At 34.4% G+C, this 25,176-nt stretch overlaps 1 protein-coding gene and 1 long non-coding RNA gene across 4 annotated transcripts in view; both read right to left on the bottom strand.

Annotated features, from left to right (window-relative positions):
• Positions 1 to 25,176, bottom strand: part of ADAMTS6 (ADAM metallopeptidase with thrombospondin type 1 motif 6) — a 213,140-nt gene that overhangs the window by 28,547 nt on the left and 159,417 nt on the right. For all 3 annotated transcript variants that reach the window (XM_079784695.1, XM_079784697.1, XM_079784696.1), the window contains one exon: positions 6,442 to 6,571. In XM_079784695.1, the coding sequence (XP_079640821.1) occupies positions 6,442 to 6,571 (130 nt within the window). The remainder of the gene's footprint in view (positions 1 to 6,441; positions 6,572 to 25,176) is intronic.
• LOC307107463 lies at positions 16,999 to 24,641 on the bottom strand. Its single transcript, XR_013814221.1, has 2 exons — positions 24,506 to 24,641; positions 16,999 to 19,489 (listed from the first exon to the last, which is right to left on the bottom strand). It is a non-coding gene; the product is annotated as an uncharacterized lncRNA (long non-coding RNA).

Below are 25,176 nucleotides of genomic sequence, written 5' to 3'. Positions count from 1 at the left end.
AAAATCTCTCCCCAGCCACAGAATCCTTAAGCACTTTTGCTTATAACTCTCTAATTGCACTTTGCATATTTTGTCTTGTACTATAATTATTTTTACATGAATTCGCCCAATTAGATTATCCTTAGAAAAGGAACCATTTTGCCCAAAGCACCGTGCCTTCCACTGACTTATGTAAAAACTGTCTTCTTCTTCTTTTTTTTCTTTTTTTTAAACTGTCTTCTAATGCTTGGTCACAGTATTTCCACAATGTATAGCACTCCACTGTTTTCACCTTCCTGATTTTCTCAATTTAAAAACCACAGTTTCATACTGGAATAAGATTCAGTATATAAGGATTCTTCACATGAGGTCATTTATAGAAATATTCTTGCTATTAAAAGACAACATGGTCAAAACTGAACTCTTGGCCTTTCTCTCCGGATTCCAACTCAGCATTACTTCCGATTTTAGGTGGAGTTTCAATCAGTCGTGCTTACTATCAATCATATCTTTAATATCAACTCCTCCTTTTCCCTTTTCCAATTATTTCAACCTTTGTCATGAATTCTACCATTTTTCACTCAATGTCTCTAGAATTCTTGTTTCCTCCTGTCCCATGCCACCTCACCATCTTCATTACTATACTCTTTCTAATAAAAGAATTGCTGCTCTGAGCACATTAATTTTTCCCAGCAAAGCTTTCTCTGGCCCTTCAAAATCTTTCTCTACCAATGTCTCTTATACCTAGTCTTTCTAGTCCCCTGCATTTTCTTCATACAACAAATCTTACAGCCTTCTATTTTTCAATACTCTACTTATAAACTCTCTAATGTGACTTAAAGACATTTAAAATATTTCATTATTTGAAAAGATGGTTTTTGATTAGAAAAATACTATTTAGGATTTTAAATTAATGGTATTGAAAAAAACAATAATATGTGAAGATAAATGAGGATCCTTTCCTCAAAGTAGAAAAATATATTTTAGATAGATCAAAGTGTACATTAAAAAAATTGAAAGTATCTTAGATTGGATAAGGCCTTCCTAAACATTATATTAATGAAAGAAATAAATTTTTGGGAGTTTTTCCATATAATATTTTAAAACGCATAAATAAAAATAGATCATAACACTATAAATAATATGGAAAACGTATGACAAACTAGGAAAATTATTTGGAGCACAGATAAAAGAGTGAATATCCTTAATACATTAAGAGCTCATACAAATCAGTAACAAAATGATAACACTTCAATAGGAAAATGGGATAGGCCATGAAGAGAAAAAGGAAAAAAGAAGTAATGGCCACTGGTCATAATTTTTTAAATTTCAGCTTCATCAGCAATCTGATATACTAAATAGAACAGCAGTTAGATATCAAGGCTTTTTTCCCTATAAAATAGTCAAAGATAACTATTAAAGTAATAATATCCAGGGTTGTTCAGTTTAGGGAAATGACATTCTTATATACTGTTAATGGGAGTATACATTCATATGTTTTTTTCTAGAGAGCAATTTGACAATGTGTCTAAAGGACTAAATTATATTTCCATTTGAACCAGAAATTCTATTATTATGCATGTAGCATAAGGGCATACTTACAGACAGCAAAGTTTTAGTAGCAAAAATGCTTAATGCTATGGTTTTGTAAAGGATTAAAAGCTAGGACACAACCAAAATTGTTTGATAGTGGGATGACATATCTACTAAATATTTAGTAGAAGATATTTAATGTTCAAAATAATGTTGAGAACTAGCTATAAAGTATAATAAATATTATTATACATTTTGTTATATACACATGCCTATGCAGACATAGAAAAAAGTCGTAAAATATATACATCAAAGTATTAACAGTGGTATTATAAGTATTATAGGTGTTTTTAAATTTTTTTTACTTATCTGCATTTTAAAATCTTTGTTTTAATCTGTATTTAAAAAAACAAATACAATTATCACATCATCTGCAAAAACAAAACACCTATCTCCTTTCTTCTACACTTATTTAAAGTCTTACTGAATTCAGCCCAGCTGGCGTGGCATGGCTCAGTGGTTGAGCATCAACCAATATGAACCAGCAGGTCATGGTTCAATTTTTGGTCAGGGCACATGCCCAGGTTGCAGGCTCAATCCCCAGTGTGGGGCATGAACGATTCATGCCAATCAATGATTCTCTCTCATCATTGATGTTTCTAGCTTCTTCTCCCTTTCCCTTCCTCTCTAAAATCAACAAAAAAATATTTTAAAAAAATTTTTTAAAATAAAGTCTTACTGAATTCAATAGTCTTCCTATGATTTTTATCTCTATAATACCAATGTCTACTGGGAATCACATACAACAACCATTCTGAAGACTTAAGAGGGTTTTTTTCACAATCTGAATTCAAAGGAATAAAGAACAAATTTAAAAGGAACTAAGAAAAAATGAACCAACAAAGAGTAATATTTTAGGTGTTCTTTAGTTCTTTCCCCCCAAAAAAACTGTCAGCCTAAATTTTCTTTTTCTCATATCCTCTTTACCTTTCTTTTTCAAATCCCATCCTCTCACCTTCAAATTTTAAAGTTAATAAATAACTTTTTCAGAATTCAAAAAGAGAACTCTGCCCCATGCAAGCTGAGCACAGAGGCTTTTGCAATTTTGCAAATCTAGTCGAATAAGGCTGTCTCCCAGCGTAGACACAGCTGATCCTCACAGCCAATTGGCCTGGAGGTCAATTCCTCCCAGAGATACCAACAACAATCAAGACTTAACTACATAAAGAACATTATAAACTTGAACAAAAAGATAGAAACAGAGACAGTAAAGCATCAAACAGACTGTCAAATTACAGGGGGAAGGTTAGGGAGAGGTGGGGGAGATAAGAGATCAATCAAAGGACTTGTATGCATGCATATAAGCATAACCAATGGATGCAAAACTCTGGGGGGTGAGGGCATATATGGGAGTGGGGGGGGGGCGATGGTAAGATATGTACACATATAATACCTTAATAAAAAAATTGGGGAAAAAAAAAGACTTAACTACAACAAGGCTGTACACACAGTCCACAAAGGGGTGCACCAAGAGTGTCCACCTCAGGTAACTGGGGAGGCCGAGCCACTGGCCCATATAGGACACCTAGCACACAAAGCTACCCTACCAACTCAGGGAAGCAGCGAAAATGCAGAGACAAAGAAACAGATCACAAATGAAAGAAATGGAGGAAAACAAATGACTGGAGATAGAGTTCAAAACCACAGTTATAAGGTTTTTCAAGAATTTCCTAGAAAAGGCCGATAAATTTAGCAAGACCCTCGAGGATATGAGAGAGACCCTCAAGGATATGGAAAAGGACCAACTAGAAATTAAACATACACTGACTGAAATAAAAAATATTATACAGAGACCCAACAGCAAACTAGAAGAACGCAAGAATCAAGTCAAAGATTTGAAATACAAAGAAGCAAAAAACACTCAACTGGAAAAGCAAAAAGAAAAAAGAATCCAAAAATTTGAAGATAGTGTAAGAAGCCTATGGGACAACTTCAAGCGTACCAACATCAGAATTATGGGGGTGCCAGAAGAAGAGAGAGAGCAAGATACTGAAAAGCTATTTGAAGAAATAATGACTGAAAACTTCCCCCACCTGGTGAAAGAAATAGACTTACAAGTCCAGGAAGCGCACAGAACCCCAAACAAAAGGAATCCAAAGAGGACCACACCAAGACACATCATAATTAAAATGCCAAGAGCAAAAGACAAAGAGAGAATATTAAAAGCAGCAAGAGAAAAACAGTTAATTACCTACAAGGGAGCACCCATACGATTGTCAGCTAATTTCTCAACAGAAACTATGCAGGCCAGACGGGAGTGGCAAGAAATAGTGAAAGTGATGAATAGCAAGAACCTACAACCAAGAGTACTCTACCCAGCCAAGCTGACATTCAGAATTGAAGGTCAGCTAAAGAGCTTCACAGATAAGAAAAAGCTAAAGGAGTTCATCAACACCAAACCAGTATTATATGAAATGCTGAAAGGTATTCTTTAAGAAGAGGAAGAAGAAGAAAAAGGTAAAGATAAAAATTATGAACAACAAATACATATCTATCAACAAGTGAACCCAAAAATGAAGTGAATTAAAAATCTGATGAACAGAATAAACTGGTGAATATAATAGAATCAGGGGCATAAAAAGGGAGTTGACTGACAACTCTCAGGAGGAAAGGGGTGTGGGGGATGCGGGAAGAGACTGGACAAAAATCGTACACCTATGGATGAGGACAGTGGGGGGGAGGTAAGGGCAGAGGGTGGGATGGGAACCGGGTGGAGGGGAGCTATGGGGGGAAAAAAGAGGAACAACTGTAATAATCTGAACAATAAAGATTTATTAAATTAAAAAAAAAGAATTCAAAAAGAGAAAATCTAATTTTAATTATGTATATTAATTCAAATATGCCAATTATCCTTAAAGTGTTACACACACACACCCTCATGTAATAGCCAAGCCTAAAATACATGGGATGGAATGACCAACCACTGAAATCTCCAAGGACGTTTGAATAGCATTTAAGCTTTAACAAATAAAAAAGCTGAGGCCAAAATAGAACAGGTGTGACCAGACCCACTCAGATGCCTTAAATGGCTGATCAAATGCCAAACATAATACTTAAAATCCTGAGTGTCAGGGAATTAAGTTGATGGGTTGAGACTCATAATTATATGAAAATATGTTGAAATTACTGAAAACTTCAAAATTTAGCCCAAGGTTTTTGAGCATCATTTTGTTTTATATAGTTTTTCTGCTCGAGATAAACTTGTAATTGGCAAAAGAGAGGGAAAGTGAAGAAAAAAAACACAATTAAATATCTTGTCTTTACAATACGTATCATAGGTCATATTTATATATTTTCCCATGTCTGGGTGTTAAGGAATAAACTACAGTGATCACATTTCATAAAGAAGAGACATGAAAATTTTAAATTCTTAAAATAAAAACTTCTATCACTCTAGAGTCCCTGTGTCCTTATTTGGTAGCCACTGCCCTGAACAGTTTCAAGAGATGAGTTGTAGTGAATATCAAATATTCAGGCAAATATTGAGTTTGGATAATGCAAGTTCATAAGGCATTACTGCTTTGAAACAAATATTGAGAAATACATCTTGCTTTAACTATAATGGGACCTGAATTCCTTATTCATTGTAAGTCCCATGTTTTTGTAACTAATTGTAATCATTTCTAAAAAAAGAAATTACTTAGGTCCTGGGGCATATAAATTCAGTTGCTTACTCTCTTTTTCTTTATCAAGTTCAAGTTGGAGTAATTAGTTAACCAGGAGGACAATGGTTACTCTGCAACAAGAATGCAGTGCCATTCACACAGGCTTTGTCTTGCAGTTGTCAAACAGGCAAAATCCCTATGAAGATCAGTATTTGCATGATCAACTCAGAATCCTTGTCTTTTTTTTCACACAGTCACTGCCTTTTGCTCAAACAAGAAACCTTTGTGTTCTTACAGATTATAAAATGTGGCTCACTAACAGGAGGACTCATATTTCTAAGTTTTAATTCTTTAAAAGTCATCGTTAAGATGAATGGTTCTCTCCTTGTGCCTCCCTTTACAGTGAGCTATAATTGCTACATCAATCAGCAGAAAGAGGCTGAAGTACACCTCTGTGCCCAATACTCCAAAGACAGGATGCCTAGGATGGCAGAACTTAAAACTGGGCCAGAAATTAAAGCACTGATATTCCGATGCAGAATATTTTTAAAACCATATGCAAAGTCTTTAGACCTTTAGAATAAATACCTGGAAAATATTGAACTGCACATTTTATTTACTATATTTTATTGAATCTCAGATGCCATTATTTTATGTACCATTAAGAAAGAAAAAAATAGCCCTAGCCAGCTTGGCTCAGTGGATAGAGCGTCGGCCTGCGGACTGAAGGGTCCCAGGTTCGATTCCGGTCAAGGGCATATGCCTGGGTTACAGGCTCGATTCCCAGTAGGGGGCATGCAGGAGGCAGCTGATCGATGATTCTCTCTCATCACTGATGTTTCTATCTCTTTCTCTCCCTCTCCCTTCCTCTCTAAAATCAATAAAAATATATTTTTAAAAAATTATGAAAAAAATAATGATTATTATTGTAAGACACAATCAGTTGCAAGATAAATCCTAATGTCAGAGATGTTAAAATATGAAAAGATGTGTGCTTTAGCAATTGATGAAATATGATAATTTCCAGCACTGTGCCAGGATCAACCTACTGAAGTTCCTGCTTTAGAGGAGTTAACTGAATACTGTGCGTAAATAGGCATCTTTGCTCATTGAAAGGCTCATCAAAATTCTACCCGCTGTGATGTTTTATCCCCTTTTCTCTGTTTAATTTAATCACATAATATGAGTATATGTTTCCAAATGTGAACATCCAATGTTTTTCTTTTTGCACTTGAAGAAAATAATTCTCACTTCTTTTACTTACTCAGGTGAGCAGGGCTCAATATTGCAGGCTCTTCGCTTTTCAGGTGGCTTAGTGTCAGGGTCACAGTAATTGTTCTGGACAATAGAGCTGTCATCCAGTCTTTTGCAGACCACCTCCTGTCTTTGGACACCTTGAGAAAAGGAGGACATAATTAATTGAAGAGTAGTTTACCTTCCAATAAGTTAGGTATGCACAGCTTTCCTCGGTGAGGAATCAACCTCACTGGATCGCTGCTGCCTTTTCTGTTCCAAAAGCACTTGACTGCTTCTCTAAAAAGGGAGAGAAGTCCTGGTCATTATACTGCACATTTAGGCAAAATTATTGTCCTCATGTTTAGTAACATAACTGTTTTCAAGTTCAGAAAAGAAACTATTGGTGATTTTAAATAATTAGTATTCCCATGTGTATAATCTTCTTCATGCTTTCCTTAAAAAAAGAAAAAAAATCTTCATTTTCCCCAAATTTCATCAGATAAAATGTGTGAATATCTATTTCAATGCAAAACAATGGTTGTATATCTACTTTAAAACAAAACAATAGGGATGCATTTACTTTTCGATATTTTGTAGGACAAATCCAATTAATTTAGTCTTTGTTAGGAGCACATCACATTCACACATTTCATTATTTTCTTGCATATATAGATCTGTTTTTTGAACAGCCCACAAAGTCTAGAATTTAAAGATTGCAGAGAACTTTTGGACTACAACCCATTAATCTACTTTAATGGAGTTGGCCCCATTGATTATACCATTGTCAAACAGATATATACATAGTCCACAAAATCTGAACTTACAAAATACTTATCTCATTCTTAAAAACTCTTATAAATGTTTGCCACAGCTAAAACATTCTCATTATAAAATATGTAAAATTCCAAGTATGATTGTTATTTATTGGCAAAGACATCCACCACAACTTGCTCACATGTCACAAAGTACAAAGACACACACAAACACACTGTTATTTGTGAACATCCCTGGTCAATAGACTTTATGCAGGCTCAAAAAGAAGAATCAAAAGAAGCAAAGATAAGTATATCAAAATGTCAGAGAAAAGGTCAAATGACAAGACAAATATTTCAGTTGATATAGAGGTAGCAGGTTGCTCCTGGAATTGGAACAAAAGCAGACTAAGCTCTCCCCCTACTCACCACCCTGTCTCAATAACCAGGTAGGCCACATTCCCCAGAAAGAGTTGTAAAAGGAGCATGAGCAGTACCTAGGAAATCACAGCTTCACACCCAGCTAGCCTCACACAAACCTCCAGTTTTGCTTTATTTCTATGACTTTGAGTAGTAGCCTAAAGAAAAGAGTTTAATACCCAATTAGGAAAGTCAATGTGAAACAGGATCATTCAGTGAAGAAAACTGTCACCGAAAGAGCTGCACACCAAATGCTCCCCACAAGGTCCCTTCAGAGTCATGGACTTGTGAGGTGGGAGTGCCTCCATCATGTTTTGCACACTTTTAACCAAGTTGAATTTAAAGATAAGAAATCCCGATCAGGAAAACCGTTAAGTGCTATAGTCTCTGGTGGCGATCAATTGAAGAAGGTATATTTTATTGCTTGCAGTGACCCAAGACTCTCACTGATGACCTTCAACAAGTTTTTAGGCTCTCCTAAATTTAAAGGTTTAAAACACAGCCAAATGACTTACTGACAAATGTCTTAGAGTAGTGGTCAGCAAACCGCGGCTCGCGAGCCACATGCGGCTCTTTGGCCCCTTGAGTGTTCTAACGCCACTTCTTCAAAATAGACTCGCCCAGGCCAAAAATCGACTTCTGCACTTGGGCCACGAAGTTTCAATCGCACTGTATGTGCGCGCCCGCACGTGGTATTTTGTGGAAGAGCCACACTCAAGGGGCCAAAGAGCCGCATGTGGCTCACGAGCCGCGCTTTGCCAACCACTGTCTTAGAGTATGTGTTGTATTCATTCCCTCCCAACTCCTAAAATAGGCCAAACATCTCAGTTTATGGGATAACCGTTTGGAATTTTTTCACTATTAAACTTTAGATTTTTGAGGGAAGAATGATTCACATCCAGGCATAGCTGTGATCCATTCACAGATGTTTCACAATATTCGTCAGATATCTCCCTGCTATGTCATTCCAGTGGGCAGATATCTAGGTCTATGTGATCTACCTAGACAAAAATCTCTACCATTAGTCACAGGATTCAACTACCAACTGCTACAGTGGCTCAGAATATCCATACACCCAGGTTCAAGTTCCTATCAGGGAGAGCAAGGGGTTATTTTTATTGGTTAGCATGGCTCTTTTTAGTTCAGTCATTCAAACATGATTATACTCAGAATAACATTTTTACCCAACATTTATAAATGTTTAATAATAAAAACAATGTTATTATACTTGCAAGAAGAAAGTTGGCATTCAACTTAGTATCTTGCTTGGTTTTCAGAAAAGGATACTACAAAATGGAAGTGACGTTGCTCTGTATCCATGGCAGTAACATTAATTCAGTTTCTTCAGGTTAAGATAAAAGTCTACTTCCTTTAAGTTAATCCTAGACATGTTGTTTGGCTACAATTACATTAACTTTTAAAGTAGGCTTTAATGTAAAAGCAAGGCTTCTGTAATTTATATCACAGATGAGATATTAGCTATGAGAGGTGCAATTTGTATTTCATTTTAAGATAGATTTTAGCCATGTATCTTGAAAATAGTTAGCTATATTACATTTTTTGTTAAAAATTTGAAAAATGTACAAAACCGGAAAGAACAAAATAAAAATTATCTACAATTTCGTATCTTTGTTGTGGACCTTTTTTTGTAAGGCTATTTTGCGTAAAATACTTTTGGAAAAAAATTAAGCATAAAATAGTTTCTGGTGGGATCCAGTAATTAGTTTAAAGTTATGTAGTACATAAACCAAAAATGCCAGTTAAATGTGGTCAGCAGGTTATTCATTCACTCGTTCATTCACACAGAATAGTTATTAATATAAGGCCCCGTGCTTCTTATGAGATACTTGACTAAGTGCTAAGAATTACAAATTGACTTAATTTTAATTTTGGTCATGCCCCTCTGACTTCTTAAAAACTAAAAATTAGGGAATTTTGAGGTGCATTTCAGTTCCATAATTTTAGAATACTATTTTTTATAAAGCAAAAATTAAAGTCCTTGAATAAAAAGCTGAAATTACTCCATATTGTATGAAGACGCATTTTTCTTCACATTCATCTTTTATTAATTTTCTTCTAAAATGTTATATTAGACAGTGTGGTATTTCACAGCCAAGAATGGACTATACTAGTAATCTATTCCAAATATTTCCACAACAATGAACTATCTTCCTCCAACAGCACAGAAGTCTCCTTCCAACTTTTACCCTCACACTTGGTGAGTTTACAGAATTTTTTTTCTTGTTAAGTGAATAGCAACATGATAACTTTCTAAACCAATGTACCTAATTGGACAGATTTTTAATCACATACTTTTGGATTAAGAAAAATTCAGTATTTAACTTTAGAAAGTAGAAAATACAGATCAACTGGAAATAATATAAACTAAGTCAACAAGAGAAATGATTGAGTTTAGAATCTTTCTATTACCAAGCCTCTTGTACACAGTTTCTTTTAAAGTAATCTGTAAAACATTGCTAAGACGTTTATTTAAACCCTGTTGGGAATAATTACATCCAGTTACACAAAGTCACTATGCTTTTAAATCTGAAGACTTATAGTTTGGACCCAAAAACATAAAATGTCCACATGACCAGTCAATATACGCCTAATTGAAAACAAAATTCTAGTGGCTTTTAGTGTCCATATTCCCTCGAGATATTCAGATGTTCTACAGAATTTAATTAGTCAAATTTTAAACTGCACTAATTATATTTATCCTTAAATACCTAGTGGTACTAGCATGTAAACTCTGTACCTATTCTTTTGTTAAATGCAGTCCCTCTTTTATGCTTAAAAAATTAATGGTTTCATATTGTAAAATTTAAGTACAAAAATGCCATTAGCAATACAAGGCATACATTAGCAATACTTTAAGATCTCTAAAATGGGTATATCTTATGTAGAGACTTTTACTTTACTTATATTTAAAGAACCAAATATGATGGCTCTTAAAATGGAAACATAAGCCTTACTTTTAGTCTGAAAATTTAAATTTGTCAAATCTTATATTTACCTTTCTGCCAATAGCTAAAAGTTACAGATGATCCATTTGTCCATCCAAGGTTCTCTTGTCTAATGGGAGAAAGAAGTACTCAACTTGAATCACTGTTCTGAGCTACACATCAAGAAATGGCTTTAATATTTTGAAACAACTGAGTCCGGGATGAACTCCTTCACCTGCTGTACTTGCGCTAGGTTTATGTGATGGTTCCCGTGAAGCACAGGATTTTTGCTTACCGCTACAGTCCTAGGGCCAATCCCAAGTGAGCACTTCAGAGACTACAGCTCCTCTTCATTTCTCACCTCCATTTCAGTCCCTTTTCTACTCCCCTTGTAAGCTGCTTCATGTCCTCATGTCCCATTTCTCTCTCTCTTAATTTTATAAATTCATGTGTAATAATTTTAGCAATATGTTGCTTTTTTCAGGGCAGTTTGCCATTTTAAAAGTGGAAAGAGGGTACTCAATACACAGAAATTACCACTTGAATTTTACTAGAAAGAGTGACTGTGTTAAACCAAGAATGATGTAGGGAAGGTTAAGGGCAGGAGGAAGATCTTCTGGGTCTTCTCAGATCTACTCATAAGACCCAGATTTCAGTCCTTGACCATTGAATGGGCTGGTAAGTGAACAGTCAATAACCACATATGAGTGAGTCAGTAAGGGGGTAAAAGAGAGCTTTACATGCATCCTTGGGATGAATGGACTAACCAACATCTAGATAATTTAACCTAGAGGCATAGCACATCATATCATAGCAGTTTTCTGAAGAGGAAGTGGTGGGGAGAGAAGTTAATAAGTCAGAGTTTAGACTAAAAATGTGGTTGGTGGCTAAGGCAACAATTTGCTTAACCACAACACCCAAAGTAGCTAGCAACCAAGACAACACTATATAACCACAGTATACAGAGCATATGGCTAGCAATATTAACGAAATCTAAGTCTTCAGGGCAGATATCATTCAAAGAGCAACAAATGCCACACAAAGAAAGTCTCTCTCCTCTGCCTTTCACTGCTGGAATCTGGCTGTAGTGCTGTGTGATTATTGGCCAGACACAAGCATTTTCAGGGCAGAGCAAAGCCCATCTGCCTTGGATCTAACAGCTGGCATCCAGGGTACCAATCAGCTCCACCCATATGCTTCCTGCTTCTGATGCGCCTCCTGCTAGTTTTTATCGTTCAAAAGCTTTCTTTCTCTGCCTTTTTAGTGTCTTCCCTTCTGTCCTAGCAAAACTAGGTGTCCTGCGGGAACAGGATTAAGAAAAGAAAAATGCAGTTCTAAAAATACTGTATTTTTCTAGAGCCAACTGTGTTTACTGATGGTAAGGTAGGGTGGAGCACACATACACTGCATTTATTTGAAATCATACTATCCCTGGAGGGAATTCCTACTACTCATTATATATGAACAGTAATCTTTTCCATGGCAAGTGTCTAGCTTAATTTAACTCACTGGATTCCTACCATGTCTAAGGCATGGTTTATTCCTTATCATAAGGGGGAAAATAAGTGAGACAGTCTTGACCTCAATGAGATGACATTAAAATGAGGAGAAAAGATTAGGCAAGTACCATTATAATTATGGAAGTCACCGTATCTAAAAAAATTTTTTTTTTAAAAAATGCCCATTCAGGTCTAATATTTTTTATTTAATTTTGTTTTATTGCTGTCTGATTTCTCTTACAAGTTACATATAGCTTTTAAAATAAACTCATTTTGCTCAAGTAAAAAAAAAATGGGTATAGTAATATCATAAGGTTCTATAAAATCGGGATGATGATGCTTACCATTATAAAAGGCTTTCTTTTTTTCCAAAAGTATTTTATGCATAATAACTTGTAAAGGTACCTATGTTATGGTTGTTAAAAATGATATTTTGGACAAAAATTTTGTCAAGTGAAACGTGATCTGTGACACATACATCATTAATACAATAGGAATGAACTTAAACTTTGGTTTCAGTCTTACCCAAGTTTTTCAGTGAGTGAATATGTATCTAGGCCCTAGTCACATTAGGAAAAAATATAATCTCTAAAGCAACAGAAATGAGATGAAAGAGGAAAGAAAACGGGAAATGTTTTAGATTAGCAGAGATTTCTTGCCTTCAGTTATAAATCTTAACATTAAGAGACAATGCAAGCCACAATATGCAGGGTAAACAGTAAAAAAAATGTCAGGTTATCAGGCGCAATGTTCATATGTAAGACTTTTTACGAGAAGTTAGAAAGCTTAAGTTATATAGAAAATACCCAGGAGAAGTCAATGAATTTTTTAAAAAGTGTATTACGTAGGGAAAGCCATATGCTTAAGGAAAAATAAAAATAGAAATAATGATTATGGACAAATAAGTGAACAAGCATATTAACTCCCAGAAGTGTGAAGCAGCCAAGAGCACGAGTGTGCCCAGAGGAGTTACTCCTCTCCAGGGCACGCTGCCTGAGAACCGAGCCTGGTGGAATTGATGGCTACAAGAGGGTATGCTTTTAGGAGCTGTGATGTTCACAGATGCCCTGCGATAATGCCTGGTACAACTAGTCCCCTATGTTAAAGGGTCTTCGTCCTTCTCAACGCTGAAAACAACTTGAAAGAAGGGGATGGTAGGAGAGAGTAAATAGGGGAATGCCACCATCAATGCAATGACAGACTATTGTCCAGTCTTACAAAAACTTTCTTTTTCAAAGACCAAAAAAATAATCGGAAATAATAAATGAAGCTGAATGCAAATCTTTATTCCCTGAAAATTCAAGTCACTTTTTACAAAGGACTTGTATTATTAAATAGGTTTTGTGCTTACATTTAGAATATACAGGAATCAAATGTAAAAGAACCCTCATAGCTTCAAACAATGGTATATTATAAAACCTCACATGAAAATAACTGTCATAGGGATTTTTTTTCTTAAAAACTAATTACATAATGATTTTTTTTCTAAGGGGGTAATGATGATAAGTAAAGGGCTTTTAATTATCCAAACTAAAATTTCCACCTGTTATCTTTTACTTGACACTGAAAGTAACTTTCGGATGGTAATTCCTAAATCAAAGAGAAGCAAACTTAATTATAGAATTCAACGTTTTTATGTCTTTAACACTTAATTTCAATCAAGTCTATTTTGAATCTTCAAAAACAACTGGATTGGCTTTCCTCCGTCTGCTTCACTTGGGATCCTCCACTTTGAGTTCCAGTCAAAGTCACATTATAGATGTCTTTTATAAGCTGACAAGTGTTAGTCATTATTATTGTTATTATGTTTGTAAAAATCAAGTCTCAAAACCCTTCTTTGTTTGAAGCACATTCTTTTATCCACTAATAGTGAATTGGCCACTTTTAGTGATGGTAAATATGTTAGGTACTTAGAACTAGCAAAGAAATTAAAAGGATGACCGTGAAAAGGCAAAGCATTTGCCTCTGTTTTATCTGGTACTTTGAGAGCTGTACCCTTTCAGGCAGATACTACTAATGGCCTAAAGGTTGCATTCTATATTTTTAAATAATAATGGCTTTTTTAAAAAAAAAGTTTAAATGTGTTATTTTTAGAATGACTTAGCAATACTTTTAAGTGTACATTATGTTTGTGTTGTATCATTCTTGAGAATAAACTATATAACATGAACTTATAATGTTTCCATAAAAACAATGTAAAAATAGCCAACATTTTAAAGGGGCTGTGGTAATCTGCATGATAGATTCATTAAAAAATCATTGGAAAAAACATGTTATTTAATAAATGGATAGTGTAGATTATTACATAAATTCATTAGGTAGTAACTTGCAGAAAATAATTTGCTATCAGGGGCTCTTTTAAATATATAATTTATTTTCTCTTTCTTCTTTCTTGTTTAAATCACCCACCAATCTTAAACTCTTAAACTGAACTAACAGAGACAAAGGAAGGAAACATATTCAAGAAAGCACATCAGCAGAAATACTTAATACAGATCTGAAGGATATTATTTAAGACCTCTAGTTCCTTAACTAAAAGAATCTGCTTTTTAAACTCTGACCACCACCAGGACCCCGAAAAAGCCAATTATATGCTTTTTTTCCTCTTATGAAATGAAATTCAATGTCTACCGAAGTGAGGTGACTAATTTTTATCCAACTTTAACGACACTCATTTTACTCAACATTAATGACACTCGTTTTACCCTAAATCAAGAGTTCTCAAAACTTTCTTGGTTCACAGCATCCTTAGTGTCTCAGTAAATTTTTCACAGAACCAAGGCAGAAAAAAATACTGAAGAGTTTCACTTAATAATTAGTTAGGTCCAAACAACTTAATAGTAGTAATCTGTGGCATACAACTGATGTGACCGTGTTTGCATTCAAAATGCACAATATTCTGCAGTGTCCTGGGGCTCCATGATGCAGTTTGAAAAATATGGCCCTAAATCAGAAGAATACAAAATAGCAGTTGTAAAACTATGTGAAGCATCTTAAAAATCTGAAAAAGTAAAGACCAGTTCCAATATTTATGAGAATACTGATGAATCAGGTGAAATCACAAATAGTAAAATAAAAAGAATATGTCTTAAAAAATCCCACACACAATATGTCTTACTTAGAAAGAAGAAACACAGAAAGAATATCTTTTAAGTTTATATGCAATTCACACATATACACACACATACAAGACTTAAGATGATATCCAGGGGAACAAAAGAATAATAAATGAAAAATCACTTATTTAAAATAAGCATCACAATTAATTAGGCTAATTAAATATAAAAGTAATGATAATATTTTAAATGGTCAATGACAACTGATCAGAAACATTCTTGAATAACCCATGGTATGTATATATAAAAAAATCTTTATCTTCAAACAAAATCAAATTGGTTGTTACAGAATAATCATGGGGATAGAAAGTACAGCAGAGGAAATATAGTCAATAATATTCTAATAACTATGTATGGTGCCAGGCAGGTAGAAGATGTAGCAGGATGATCATTGAGTAAGTTAAATACGTCTAATCACTGGAGTGTATAGCTGTAATTGAAAAATAAAAAATAATTTAAATAAAATTTTAAAAGCTAAAACATTTTTTTAAAAAATAAACCTAAAACAAATTGCCTCTAAAAATAAATCTGTCTCCTTCTTCCTCCTCCTCAATCTAAGCACAGATGTAACATTTCTTTTTGCCTTAGCTGTCCAGCAACAAATGTTTAGCAGAGAGATGCCTGTTTGTCAGCAGAAACCTGACCAAATTGAGATGGTTTTTTAAATTTTTCAATTACAGTTGCCATTCGATATTATTTTATATTAGTGGGTAGACATTTATATAATTTACAAAGTGAGCCCCCAATAAGTCTAGTACCCACCTGGCACTATACAATATTATTGGCTATATTCCCTATGCTGACTGTACTTTATAGCCCCAATACTTAATCCCTTCACCTTTTTCACTCTATATAGCCAACCGTCAGCTTGTTCTCTCTATTTATGAGACTGCTTCTGTTTTGTTTGTTCATTTATTTTGTTCTTTAAATTCCACATTTTAGGGAAATCAGATGGTATTTGTCTTTCTCTGTCTGACTTATTTCACTTAGCGTAATACCCTCTAGGTTCAACCATGTTGTCACAAATGGCAAGATTTCATCCTTTTTTATGGCCAAGTTATATTCCATTGTATATATACCATATCTTTATCTAATTATTGATGGATACTTAGGTTGCTTCCATATCTTGACTAATGTAAATAATGCTGCAATGAACATAAGAATGCATATATCTTTTTTAATTACTGTTTTGGATTTCTTCAGGTAAATACCCAAAAGTAGACTTGCTGGGTTATAAAGTAGCTCTATTTTTAATATTTTTAGGAACATCTATACTTTTTCCATAGTTTTTGCACCAATTTGCAATCCTACCAACAAGTGCAGGAGGGTTCCCTTTCCTCCACATTCTCGCCAATATTTGTTGTCTGTTGATTTATTGATGATAGCCATTCTTTTTTGTTGTTGTTAATCCTCACCCGAGGATATTTTTTCATTGATTTTTAGGGAGAGTGGAAGACGGAAAGACAGAGAGAAACATCAATGTGAAAGAAACACATTGATCAGTTGCCTCCTGCATGAGCCCTGACCAGGGCCTGGGCCAGGGAGGAGCCTGCAACTAAGGTACGTGCCCTTGCCCGGAATTGAACTCGGGACCCTTTGGTCCACAGGTGGGTGCTCTATCCACTGAGCCAAAATGGCTAGGGCATGATAGCCATTCTGATAGGTCTGAGAGGATATCTCATTATTGTTTTAATTTGGTGATTAGTGACAGCTAATGATTATTATAGCATCTTTTCATATAACTATTGGCCATGTATGTCCTCTTTGGAGAAATGTCTATTCAGGTCCTCTGTCCACTTTTTAATTGGACTGTTTGGGTGTTGTTGTTTTTTGGTGTTAGCTTGTATGAGTTCTTTTTCGTGTTTTTTTTTTTTTCTTGTATGAGTTCTTTATAAATTTTGGATATTATTGGATGTATCATTGGTGAATATTGTCTCCAAATTAGTAGGCTATCTTTTAGTTTTATTCATGTTTTCCTGTACTGTGCAAAAATTTTTTGGTTTGATATAGTCCCATTTGTTTGTTTTTTCTTGTTTCCCTTGCCAAGGAGATATATCCTTAAAAAATCACTAAAAGCAATGTTAGGGTTTATGCCTATGTTTTCTTCTAGGAATTTTATAGTTATAGATCTTACATTTAAGTCTTTAATTCATTTTTGAGTTTATTCTTATATGTGGTATAAGAAAGTGGCCTAGTTTTTTTTTCCTTTTTTTTTTTTTTTTTTTTGCATGTATCTGTCCAATTTTCCCAACACCATTTATTGAAGAAACTGGTTTTACCCCACTGTAAATTCTTGCCTCCTTTGTCATATATTAATTGGCCATATAGGTGTGGGTTTATTTCTGGGCTCTCTATTCTGTTCATTGATCCACGTGTCTGTTTTCATGCCAGCAACATGCTGTTTTGATTACATAGTTATGTAGTATAGTTTGATATCAGGTAGCATGATACTTCCAACTATGTTCTTTCTCAAGATTTGCTGTAGCTATTTTGGGGTCTTTTGTGATTCCATATAAATTTTGAGTTACTTGTTTTAGTTCTATGAAAAATGTCATTGGTGTTTTGATAGGGATTGAATTGAAACTATAGATCGCTTTGGGTAGCATAAACATTTTTAAATGTTAATTCTTCTTATCCATGAGCATGGTATATGCTTCCATTTATTTATATCTTCAATTTCTTTCTTCAGTGTCTTACAATTTTCCAAGTCCAGATCTCTTATCTCCTTGGTTAAATTTATTCTTGGGTATTTTATTCTTTTTGATGCATTTGTACATGGGATTGTTTTCTTAATTTCTCTTTCTGATAGTTCGTTATTGGTGTGTAAAATGCAACTAATTTATGAATATTAATTTTTTATCCTGCTACTTTACTAAATTTATTTATCACTTCTAGTAGTTTTATGGTAGAACTTTAAGGTTCTCTCTATATACAGTATCATGTCATCTACAAATAATGACAGTTTTACTTCCTCCTTTCCAATTTGGATGCCTTTTATTTCTACTTCTTGTCTGATTGATGTGGCTAAAACTATGTTGAATAAAAGTGGTGAAAGTGAACATCCTTGTCTTTTTCCTGATCTTAAGGGAAATGCTTTCAGCTTTTTCCCACTGAGTATGATGTTGGCTGTGGGTTTGTCATATACGATTATGTTGAGGTATGTTCCATCTTTTCCCACTTTGCTGACAGTTTTTACCATAAATAAATGCTAGATTTTGTCAAATGCTTTTCATGCATCTATTGATATGATCATGTAATTTTTATCCTTCACTTTGTTTATATTGTGTATCATTTTAACTGATTTTCAGACATTGAACCAAACTTTCATCCCAGGAATAAATCCCACTTCATCATAGTATATGATCTTTTTAATGTATTGCTGGATCCGGTTTGCTAATATATTGTTGAGGATTTTTGCATCTATCTTCATCAGGAATATTGGCCTATAATGTTCCTTTTTTGTAATGTCTTTGTCTGGTTTTGGAATCAGGGTGATGCTGGCCTCATAAAATGAGCTTAGGAGTCTTCTCTGGTCTTCAATTTTTTTTTAATAGTTTGAAAATGATAGATATTAATTCTCCTTTATATGTTTGGTAAAATTCACCTGTGAAGACATTCAGGCCAAGACTTATGTTTGTTGAGAGTTTTTGTAATTACTGATTCGATTTCATTAGTAGTAGTCTGTTCAGATTTTCTGTTTCTTCTTGATTCAATCTTGAAAGATTGTACGTTTCAGGAAACTTATCCATTTCTTCCAAATTGTCTTATTTGTTAGCATATAGTTTTCACAGTATTTTCTTATAAATCTTTGTATTTCTGTGGTGTCAGTTGTCACTTTTCATTCATTTCTAATTTTATTTATTTGTGTCCTCTTTTTTTCTTGACGAGTCCAATTAAAGGTTTATCCATCTTGTTTATCTTTTCAAAGGACCAGATCTTGATTTCATTGATCTTTTGAATTTATTTTAGACTCTATTTTATTTATTTCTGCTCTGATCTTTATTATACCCTTCCTTCTAGTCACTTTTGGGTTTGTTTGTTGTTATTTTTCTAGTTTCTTTAGGTGTAAGATTATATTGAGATTTTTCTTGTTTCTTGAGGTAGGCCTGTATTACTCTGAATTTCCTCTCAGAACTCTTTCACTGTGTCCCACAGATTTTGGGTCATTGTGTTTTCCTTTTCATTTGTCTCAAGGTATCTTTTTCTTCCTTGATCTTGTTAACCCATTCATTGTTTAGTAGCATGTTATTCAGCCTCCATGCGTTTGTGTGTTTTTCAGTTTTCAAATTGAGTTCTTTGGTATACAATTTTTGTACTTCTACACAAAGAGGAAGAAAGAAAACCCTAGAAAAAAAACAATTTGGGAAAAGTAATCAGAAGTGTCAATAAAGTGAATTGCAGGACAAAGATTGTATATATTTTGAGTATAAATTTAAAACTACTACATACAAAATGAATATGTATTTCTGTCCTTTCTTTGCACCACAAAGGAAGTATCCTTAAGGTTTCTTTAGTGGCAGAACAGGTGCAAAGTTAAATGCAACAAGTACAGCATCAACTCTTAGTTAGTTGGCTTTGGGAGGTTTTGCTTTAAGCCTAAGGGCTATATTAAATAAGAGAAGGGGTTAAAGCGGTAGTGTGGTTAGAAGGGAATGATTTGAATAGTGTTTTTGTGAGAGTACATTCAGAAAGATAGAAAATTATCATTAATACTGCTGCATTTTACAAAGATTCATCCCCTATCAAAAACAAACAAACAAAAAAAACAAGCAATGTCCTAAAACAATAGAAGATTTTTTCTGATTAGAACTATAAGTCACAAAGAGAAAAGAAGTTTCTTATTAGTTTTCATAAATATTGAGTTAAAACAGGGGTCATATGCATCTTATATTCTATCTTGTGGATCTAAATTAAAGTTGAATATATATCCACTTACACATTTTAGCTCCCTATGTACCACAAAACTTGAAATTAGAAGAAAGAGCTTTCAAAATCTGTTTAGCACAGTTTCACTTGATATTAGCCAAAAGGCCAAGAAGTGATATTTAGCACAATTTTAGTGTATTTTAAAAGCATTAACTAGAGGCTTATAAGTGACCCATCAGGTAAAATAAGGCATGCAAATAAGCTGAACTATAAAAAAGCTTTCCAAATGCATGTCCAAGGCCAATGTCCACACAAACAAATTATGAAATTAATTGGCATCCTGCCACCTTTTTCATTCCCTTCTCTGATGATTCTCTATACTTTCCCATTCCAAATACTTGTACCCAAATCTCATTAACCACTATAGTCAACTAGTAGCCAATTAATAACAGAGATGTGAGTTAGTAATGGTTCCAGAGGTATCTGAATCTGAATGTAAATCATTTGAAAAATAAATAAACTTTCAGTGAACCTCAAAGGCAGTACTTCTCAACCTTAGCTGGTGCATTAGGATTACATAGGGAGCTTTTAAAAATCTGATGCCCAGGCCACACTCCTAAGGAATTAAATCAGAATCTTTAAGGGTGATGCCCAAACACAGAATTGTTTAAAGTTCACCAGTAATTCCAATGTGTAGCTACAGTTGAGATCCATTGCTTTAGGGAAAGCATTTGAAACAATGAAATTTCAAGCTTAGTGAAGAAGCTATTTTTATAAATGGGGATACATCATGTGGCTCTGTTAAGGTTGCCAACTAGTGAAAAAGCTCTGTTCAAGGTAAAGACCATTTTTATTATGAAAAAAAATGCTACATTTTAAAAATCACCAGAGACTCAATTTCTAAGTCCTAATTTCAGCAAGTTACTTCACTTGAGTTTTACCTACAAAATAGAAATAATAATATCAATGTCTACCTCATGGTGCTGCCAAGAATGATCAAAGGAAACAGGGCACCAGAAAATGTTTTTCAAACTATAAAATTGCATTTATTATTACAGAGCTCAATTGTAGAACCATTTATCATAACAAGACTAGTTGTAATGTGGATTACAATTATAATATGGATTATTACCTAAAAGATTTATCACTTTGTGTTAATAGACATTAGCTTTATGAAACCTATGTGTCTAACCCAATGTTCTCAAAGTCTGGTTTCTGAACCAGTAGCAGCAGCATCACTGGAAACTTGTCAGAAATGCAAATTCTTGGAATCTATGCCAGACCCACCAAATCAGAACCTGGAGGCAGAACCTAGCAATCTTGTTTGAACAAACCCTAGGTAATGTTGATGCACACTAAAATCTGAGGACCCCATATCTAGCCAAACATTAGTAAAAATGGAATATGTATGACTAAAATGAAAGGATGAATGTATAGTATTTGTTATTTGAACCTTTAGAAGTCAGAGTGCAAAGGCATACTGGCATAAATTACTAGTAGATAAAAAACACTCCTAAATCTTTGTATTTTAAAATAATACAATTCTTACTGCCCAGCTAACCTTTATCAATTGACACATTAATCATGAGTACAATGGTGGTATATAAATTTGGGAGTCAGATAAACTACAGGGCATTCAATAGTTTGGATAAGAAATGAAAAACCAAAAACTCTATTCGAAGTAACAGTGGTTCAGAAAATAGCCAAGTTTTAATTCATGGGCTTGGGTTTCACTCAGAGGAAGAGTTACAACTGTATCTTAAAAATCACATTTATCCTGAAGACAATACCCCATAGCATGTCAATGTTTTTATGCAGGCTAAGGAAGTGTTTCATCACTGACTCAGAGAAAAGACCATTACTTGGACTTAATCACCAGCATTGTTTCCTGAAGCATTAGATTTGTCATTGGGTCTGCTAAGCAACAGAAAAACAGTCTCAAAACTTCTTATCTTAAAAGATCTCACAAGAAAAAACTATCAATATTGCTCTCAAACACCAAGTCCAAAGGTCTTGCCATTAATAAAACATGCAGGTTAGCAATAGGTAAGAACATTGAGAAGTCTTGTAAGATTGCAATAGAAAGTTCTTTGAGATCTTGTTTTCTCTTTTTCCATTTAAAAAAAAAAAAATTGACAGCCTCAAGACACCTAACACCACCCTGGAAAGACTAGAGAAAAGTTTACCAATTGAGAACTAACTTTAGTATTCATCCTTAGTTACTTAGTAAAGAATAGGTAGAACTGACTTTTTCCTGGAAGATTCCTTAACAATAGATGAAGTTCCGTTTACTACTACCAAGCAGATAACTGGTTCCTCTTTGATCAATATTTCCAAGTCTCAAAAGATTTCCTCAACCATATGCTTCCTGTACTTAAAGAACTTGGGGGTTTAAAGTGGGGGTATGTGGAAGGAGAATAACTCCAATAATTGATATTCGTATTCTATATCAAAGGAAATATTTCCCACCTATTCAGAGTAAAGAAAACATAAGAGAGGAGCTTGGTTTTACTTATCCATGCTAATCAAAATTATATTGTTTCTTTGTGGCAATATTTAGCCTCACCTCAGGAGAAAAACAGCAATTCTAAGCTCTCATTTTCCACACTGGAAAGAACTAGAACAAATATATAATTGCCAAAATAATTCCTTTTGTTCATTCACTCATCTACAAATATTTATTGAGTGCCTAATATGTGCCAGACATTGTTGTAGGTGCAAAAGAGTCTAGAGAGATGCACAGACTTCAATGATGAGCATGTGGATTCTATGTGTCTAGAGTGCTAGGTTTTAAATTTCTCTGTCAACCAAGACCAGTGGTTCTCAAACTTGACCAAGCATCAGAAGCACCTGGAAGGTTTGCTAAAACATAGATTGCTGTGCTCCATCCAGACAGTTTCTATTCAGTGGGTTTGAGATAGGGTCCTCAAATTAGCATTTCTAATAAATTCTCAAGTGATGTTGATGCTGCTGGTCTAGGGACCACACTTTGAGATCCACTTACCAAGACAAATGGGAGCTCTTCACACTAAGCCTGCCAACTTTCAAGTACTGTACATCTCTCTTCCAAAGAAGGCAATGACCCCATGAATGCTGTCACCATCACTTACAACTGAGCACAATTCCAATTGCCAAAACCACCTCAAATATCTCCAATTAGTAACTTCGGAGAGAAAAGAGAAGTATAAATAACAAAGAAAAGAAAATTCTCTTTCCAGGGGCTTTTCGCCCTCCCTTTCTTTTGATTTATCCCTTATCACAAGAAGTTACTTTTCTAATATGATTTCTCAATACAAGTGCTATGGAAAAGAATAACATTCATTTAGATTTTTCATATTTCTTTAAGAAAATCAAGGCTTTTCTTTTAAATTAATTCTTTATGATCTGTTTTTCTCCTTTTTTGTTGGACTATCCCCTTTTTGAACAAAAGAATCATAGGGTTAGAAGGAACATTGAGAATTCATTTAATCCCTCCTTGGCCTCCGACAAAACTATGTCTAAAGCATCCCCAAATATAGCAATTTTTAGTACAAAGATGAATAGGCACTAAGAATTTGCCATTCAACTTTCTGTCACATACTTGAAGATACACTTTCCCTCAGCCTTCTCTTCTCTACGTTAATCAACCTCAACACTTAAACTTTCCTCATTAGATTTCCTAAACTTTAAATGATTTTAATTATTCTTAAATAAGTTTATCTCACCTTACCTAGGACCTGAGTTATGTATGTACTGTTAAGGGGAAAGTATCGATTGAATAAAAAGGAATTTAATTGGAAGAAATCTATATGTATAAATGCCACTAACAAATAATACAATGGAATTCACTTGAATAATTCATTTTAAATATCCTTTCTTTTATTAAAAGAAACAGTAATGTCCTATACTTTTTATATCTTTACATTACAAATCACCAACCATTTCACACACAAAATGGATGGGAATTAGAAATCTTTTAAAATATGCCACAAATTATACATACCATGTTTCATGACACTTCACACAGAAGGAAACATTATATTTTTTCTTTTTTAGACAGTGCTTACTACTAAATTTTGGACTTGTAGTTAATGATTTACTTCTATATGAGTCCAAAAATACTAAATCTATTATATGAAAATCATTTCTGTGAAAATCATTTCTCTGATTCAATCCTTGCAAATCAGAGGTATCAGAGATTCACTGAGTACAGGACAAGACTGGACAAAGTTCACGTTAAGTGATAGATTTCCAAGAAGTTTAGAAAGGAAAAACTGGTAATACATTGGAATGTGGGGTAAAATGGGATCATTCATTTTATTTCAATTTCTCCCCTTCTAAATATAACTATTCAAAATTTATTCTTTGCTTTCAGAATGGTGAGGTGCTTTACTCTAGCGTAGGCCTGAGGATAGGATTGTTTCTCTGCCTATTGCAATCAAGGTGTACGGTGGAGGCGATGCATTTAGTCTCCAGAGAGAATGAAGATGCTGCTTGCACAGCACTTCTACTCACCAGTCCATGCAGCAGCAAAGGTGTTGGCTTTGAAGGAAGCCAACTGTCCTGCTCTCCCAGCCAGAGGTAAAGAATTGCATTGGTGGCCACTAGAGGGAGGAGGATTAGGAATAGAGTAAATTGTGGGGAAAAGGCACCCATGAAAAAAGCACATGGGACAACCAACACATCACCAACCACCGCCTAGCAGCTACCTCTCTGAGGAACTACACTGGGGGTCAGCACACACCATTAACCCAGAGACCCAGACACCAGTAATGATTGTAGTGTCCTGGTAAAGAGCCCCTTAACTTGGATGGCAGGAGAAGGGAGATTGAGTACGATAATGGGAAACACACAAGCACACAAACACACAAGCACACGGACATACATCCTCATGCCCCATTACAAGAAGCTGTATCTGTGCCGCCTGATTCTTGCCCATTTTCTTATTTAAAACTCTTGATGTTCTTTACCAAGAATGTGTTCACGAAAAGCAAACAGCCCACCTTCAAGTTAGTCTTGGGAGAAGCATCAGCAGAGACACTCATTGTGCCAAGATGTATTTTACGAACAAATCTGTACAAATTACATGAGGTTAAAAACAAATGGAATATAATATAATTAAAGCAAAGTTTCTTTTGCTAAATTACAGCTTGAAGCAAACCTGCAAGAAATGTTTCCAATTAGCT

This window comes from Cnephaeus nilssonii (genome assembly GCF_951640355.1).
Source record: "Cnephaeus nilssonii genome assembly, chromosome: 2".
Classification (NCBI taxonomy): Eukaryota; Metazoa; Chordata; class Mammalia; order Chiroptera; family Vespertilionidae; genus Cnephaeus; species Cnephaeus nilssonii.
The sequence above is the reverse complement of the archived record's forward strand: the minus strand, read 5'-3'. Positions and strand labels throughout refer to the sequence as shown.